The 6,152-nt window shown below is 36.5% G+C and overlaps 1 protein-coding gene across 1 annotated transcript; it reads right to left on the bottom strand.

The window, feature by feature from the left end:
- Window positions 1-2,431: 2,431 nt before the first annotated feature.
- On the bottom strand, window positions 2,432-5,256 carry LOC141620819 (protein FAR1-RELATED SEQUENCE 5-like). The gene is made up of 4 exons (XM_074437587.1): window positions 5,163-5,256; window positions 3,447-4,410; window positions 2,952-3,318; window positions 2,432-2,884 (listed from the first exon to the last, which is right to left on the bottom strand). Exons 1-4 carry the CDS (start codon window positions 5,254-5,256, stop codon window positions 2,432-2,434), a joined length of 1,878 nt encoding a protein of 625 aa, XP_074293688.1.
- Between the last annotated feature and the right edge of the window lie 896 nt (window positions 5,257-6,152).

Raw genomic sequence — 6,152 nt, 5'->3', positions numbered from 1 at the left:
CTAACCTGTGGGTATGTATCACACTGTATTTTTTTCGTTTATGAAGATCAAACCCATTTCATTCATACCATACGTCTTTTATTTTTGTCAACAGGTTTTTATACCCATCATTGATAACGAACACTGGTTTCTTATTGTGTGTGATCTGGAGATGAAGACGAACTATATTCTGAACTCACTACGTCCTAAGGATATCCGGGCTGACACTGAACTTGCTGCGGAAGTGGTATATTCTTAAAAATATTATAATTGTTTTCGTTCAGATAATGCTTTCCTTGAGGATTCATGACTAATAGGTTCAATGTATCATTTTGTTTTAGGTTACTAATGTCTTCCAGATCTTATGCCGGTCCAAAGGCTACAAGCATCTTGTAGGGGTGCCTCTAGCTAAGTTTTCGACTCACATTTGTTCCTCGGCAAAAAAATAAGTACTCATCTTTTTTTATTTACTTATCAGCTGAGTATGTCACACTAGGTCAGTTGTTAGGTACATTTAATGCAGTACGTGCGTCGCGACGATATGTCCCATGTTTTTATTTGATTTTTGTATGCTGGACATGGGGTGTTTTGTGCACGGATGATAAAGTAAGGCCGCCTGTGTTGGTACTTATTCTAGTTTTGTTTGGTGAAGGTTTGATTGCGGCGTTCATGTCCTCAAATGGTTAGAAGCTGGCCGCAACCGAGGTCTGTGGGAAGACAAAAGCAACTTCAAGGCGTTGGCTGGATTTAGGAAGGACGTCGCGCTCAAATTGTTACGTTGGCAGGAGAACAATCGTAAGGTATTCAAAATAAATCTCATTTTTCATTTGTCTTTATCGTTAGTTTTAACTGATCACATCTGTACAAGTGCAAGGTTTACATTGTTTTTTTTCTCATGTGTGATATGTAGGCTTACTAAAAGTCATGGGAGCGGCTTTGCGTTTGGCAGGATTGTGGCTGACATGTAGGCTTAGTAAACGTCATATACATCTTATGGACTTTGTGATGGTGTAATTGGGGTTTTGTTGCATTGTATTAACTACCTTTACGTTATTTGTGTATCTGGTTTTCTAAGTACAAGGTGTCTTTTGAAACGCCTTTGGTTCATGTTGTTTTCATTTGTGGCATCCCGTTGGATATGGAATCATGATAGCTTTGACCGTTTGTAATGGAAGGGCATCTACTTTTTGTGGATAATATGTAGGATATGCATCCCATTCCGTCTGTCTGTGTTTAGACAAATGGTGGTGTCTATGTGGCAATGGGCTAGGAATCGGGCAACCTCTTTCATTACTAAGTACGCTTATCATGTATAACATGTGCATCAATCGTGTTAATATACACGCTCATCATGTATAACATGTGCACCAATCGTGTTAACATGTGCACCAATCGTGTTAATAACCACAACAGCAATTGTGATACCATACCAATACTATATTCTTTAACAACCCACCAACAACCTTTTTTTTTTTTAGTGTCATACAATATCATTTGTGACTATTGAAATCAATCGTGTCTAATGAAATCATCAGGTAATAGATAATTAGATGTCATACAATATTAGGATTTTGTCTATGGAACTTAAGTTCGCGAATCTTTGTTTATTAATATGTTACGCTGCGTTTTTTCACAATTAATACTAATATGTACGATTTTCATGAAAAACTTGTGCAACAGTCGTGTTAATAGTCACGCTTTTTGTGAAGAAATCTGAAATTTTACTTTTTACCATTTCACATATAAAAAAATGAGCAGATCATTAGCTCTTTAATATCTAGAACGCAAGCCTTCCATAAACTTTCACTTGTATATGATATAACAAGTGTTTCCATTCACAATTCTGACAGATACACTTTCAGCCTTGCCAGATGCACATATAATCCATGTGGATACGCTATTAGGTTGTGTTATAAAACAAATGCTATAAAAAAAAAAAAAAGATCAAAAAAAAAAAAAAAGTTCAAAAATCCCATATAACAGAGCAAAAATGAAGTCTCAATTCCTCCCGCCATTATTCATTATATTTGGGTATGTGATCCGCATCTCTTTTCCGTTGTTCATTCCTGAAACGAACAAATGCTATAAAACATTAACGGTTACAAATTTGATTAGATACAACAATAATATCCCTTAATGAAGCACCAACTAAACATATTCAATCTGCAACAGTATTATCTAATAATGAATGCACCAAAATTAATAGCGTACCTGTATCATGGAATCATACTCTCCCAGGACAATTCCGACTATCATGGAATCCTAACTCTCCGCAAGCATTGCATTTCCTGGCCGCTTTCTTCTGTTCTTTTGTAGCTTTTTCCCTTTGGGACATCATTCTTTTTCCAGACCCTTACATTTTTTTTATTATAGGAGGTAAGACAACCACTTCCTTTGGTATTTTTGTTCCTAAGAGCATCTCAAGTTCCCTATTCTTCTTTCTCACCTATCATCACCGTGGTACTACTACTACTACATTCGACGTCTTGGTTTGTGCGTTTATCTTATCTTTAAAATCTTTCAAAATTCCCAGCAATTCGTCAACATACTCAGTTTTTTGTTCAGCGAGCGTCACACACGAGAACACCTCGGACCATAAGGTACCAATTTTGTGCCGTCTAACATCTAATGAGTTACAATCTTCAATTAAAGTATGTAGCACATTACTACAAATCGGCTGACATGTTGCCAATTTGCTCCACCGACTTAACAGATACTGTTCTGGAACATTGTCAAGGCCTTGTTCTTTCAACACGTAAAGCGCATGACGGCACAAAATTCCATGTCTCTCGAACTTTTTACAGGTGCAGTTCACTTTCATTTCGTCAGAGATAAAGATAACATAGTAAACCTTGTCTTTTTCACGATCAATAATGGGGATGTCTTTGTCACATTGTAGTAACCCCTAATATTTTAACACCACAGGTGAAACAAGCAGCCACCCACTCGTTTTTAAATTCAGAAAACATCACTGGGGTGTAGAACTCAGAAGCGTGTTTTTCCAAAGGGTGAGGCGTCTCTAGATCAGGGAAGGAGTTTTTTGACTCGGCTATTAATTTAGATTGTTTCCATCGCTGAGCATCCATAGCACTCTCATACCTCATAAGAAACTCAACCAAAGTTAAGTGTGGGTTCATGAAATTTCCGAAAAAGCTATTCTCGGACTCAGACCTGGACGTGGTTCTCATTAGTCCACCCATAAATAAATCCCTGAAATATGCTGGGATCCAAAAAGCCCTTTTGTCAAACATGGTATCTAACCATTCATTGCCGGTCAGCCCGTATGAAGATATAACTGAGCACCACCGTTCCTCAAACTCAGACGGTTCGATATCTTCCCTTCAAACACAGGAGCACAACTCTTTCATGAAGTTAGTTTCCCGATATAACGTAGTTCCGATCTTGTCTGGCAGCTTTTTCATGATATGCCACATGCAATATCTCGGCCGAGTTTTGTCCCCGAACACTTTGTTTTAACCCCTGATCTTATGCCCCTATCCTGATCAGTAATTATGCATACAGGATACTTATTGCTCATTGCACTTAGAAAATTCTGAAACAACCATATGAAATCCTCATCAGTCTCTTTCCTTATAAGTCCTGCTCCAAATGACACGCATTTTTTGTGATGATCAACCCCCGTGAAAGGGGCAAATATCATTTTATACGTGTTCATATTAAACGTCGTGTCAAAAGACGTCATATCACCAAAAAGACTGTAATTCTTTATAGCTATAGGGTCAAACCAACAAACCCTAGATAGTCGACCACGATCGCCAACATCAAAATCAAAGTAGTACGAACTACACATGGCTTTTTTGTGCATGAAATTTTCAATCATCATTTGCGCGTCATACCCTTTAATAAATTTTTTCACATCCCTCCAAAAATTTTTGAAGTCCTCAAGTGATGCCCCTACATTTTGATACCCTTTCACGTATTCTTTGAACATCCTAAAGCTTTGCACAGGCCCTTTATTCACCTTAGAATTCTCAACAATCATGGATTTATGTATAAGGGTTAATTCTCGTGACTCAGTCAAATGCACCACGGTGTTTGGTGTTGAGAGGAGATGGGTATGTCCTTCATGAAACTCAACAATCACATATTGACCTTTTTCATTTCTACGGAAAAAAATTTTTGCATTACATAAAATTCTAGTTCTCTGTCTCTTTTTTACCTTCCCTCTAGGCTTACTTTCTCCAGCTTTACTGCACACACAGTACTTAGTCATGACAACCCCATCCACGTTTCGTTGCGTCGACTTTGTCATTTTAAAACCAGAGTTAGTAGCATAAGCCTTATAGAAATCTAGCCCATCATCTAGTTTATCAAAGATCATACCCAAAACAGGCTTCAATTCTGGCGCACATACGGGTATTCTTTCCTTCGGGTTTGTCTCAATGATTGGTGAGCCTGCATCTATGCACGCTACACAGTAGAACAATAAGGGTATAAGCAGCAAGCTCAAATAACTAATGCACAACAAATATAATTTTCAGGTACGCTAATTTAGTCAAAAGCACGAAATCAATTAGAAAACAAAAAACCACGAAATTATCTCGAGAAAGTTGTGCCGATCGCTGAAATTTCGTATTTTCATTACTTGACTACTTAACGTAGACGTCAAGATACATCAATCATGTCTTATAATTTTGTCACAGGCAGAAAGTCAAATGTTTATTATGACACGAATCGGTATATCCCTTAATTATAATTCTAGATACGCTGCTGACAAAACACAAACGCATCAACTATACTAATATACATGTCTTTCATAAACGTTGGTCTATAAAGGGCGGTTTCGTTCTTCTACCAGGCACGTTTTCCATATAAGGCAAATACATCAATTATACTAATATTCATGATATTGAAACAAACAGAATACTGTATAGCGTGCATAAGAAATTTGATCAGCAAGTGTAATAATCAACTCTAAAACAAACTGCATATCACATACACTAACCAGACCGGTAAGATAACTGTTCATATCCATCAGACTCATCAATTTTTAATATCAATCAGGCTAACAATACACGTGCAGCAATCGTAATAATTTGTCTTCATATGTTTAAATTAGTATGAATACGCATCAAAATGATCAATAAATACATCAATCAGACGATTTTATTGCAACGATTAATATAAAAGACTCATCTCATCTGATTTTCAGATGTACATACCTAGATGAGACGGTGACTGCACGATATCATTGCTAGCAGCTGGAACAATCGCATCAGTATGTTCCCCCAAATCGCTAGAACCCTCAACATCCATAATTTTCTACGATTGAAATAATTCTGGAATGCCAATCGAAATCACAAAATCGATTGTTAATGCATCAATCACACCAAAACAATCAGAAAAATATTATACCAGTACATCAATTAGATGATCAACGCGATTGATTACGATCAATTTCGACGATTTTGGCGGCTATAGTCTGTGTGTTTTTCGCGGAATTTCTTGTGTTTTCGCGGAAAATATTTGATTAGATTTGGGGGAAAAGTTTTGGAAAGTAGAGAGAGAAAGAGATTTTTTGGGTTTTTTGGTCAAACAGTCGGGTTTAGCTGTGTGCTAGCTCCTTTCGAAATCACGCGTGATTTTTTGATTAAATTACTATTGTAGGTCGTTCTCACCGTTTGCACCGAGTGATCGTTCTCACCGGATCCCGCCTATATATATATATATATATATATATATATATATATATATATATATATATATATATATATATATATATATATATATATATATACTTACAAGGAGTTAAATTTACATGAACTAATCATTCTCTAACTTCAACAAAAAATTTACTAATAAGCTGATCTAAACTCTGAGTATCATGCATTTCTATTTTCTAAGACGTATTTGCTCAACATGTCCCTTACCTCGTCTATATCTACACTTGAGTACTGCTGAATCTCTTGTGGCGGGTTGATTACATACTGCGGAAAAAACAAAGACAAGACATTATTGTAACAACATCAAATACTGCATAGCAACATAAGGGTATAGCAGCAAGTAAGACAACATCAGCTCTAATTTAAAAAAAAGTAATAAACACATTATTAACTTACTAACATTTTCTGGAATAAGGATATATCTTCGCCTAATAATCTCCAACATGAACCGACAAACGTAGTATCCACATTGTATGCTATCCGGCTGGC

The sequence above is a fragment of the Silene latifolia genome, chromosome X (assembly GCF_048544455.1).
Source record: "Silene latifolia isolate original U9 population chromosome X, ASM4854445v1, whole genome shotgun sequence".
In the NCBI taxonomy this organism is placed as follows: domain Eukaryota; kingdom Viridiplantae; phylum Streptophyta; class Magnoliopsida; order Caryophyllales; family Caryophyllaceae; genus Silene; species Silene latifolia.
The sequence above is the reverse complement of the archived record's forward strand: the minus strand, read 5'-3'. Positions and strand labels throughout refer to the sequence as shown.

Excerpts from the sequence above, each read along its gene's own strand:
- LOC141620819 (XM_074437587.1), bottom strand. The coding sequence starts at position 5,256 with ATGGATGTTGAGGGTTCTAGCGATTTGGGGGAACATACTGATGCGATT. Across the intron at positions 4,411-5,162 it reads GCAGTCACCGTCTCATCTAG|CGTGCATAGATGCAGGCTCA; the intron begins GTATGTACATCT and ends TCTACTGTGTAG. Across the intron at positions 2,885-2,951 it reads CTTCTGAGTTCTACACCCCA|GGGTTACTACAATGTGACAA; the intron begins GTGATGTTTTCT and ends TTAAAATATTAG.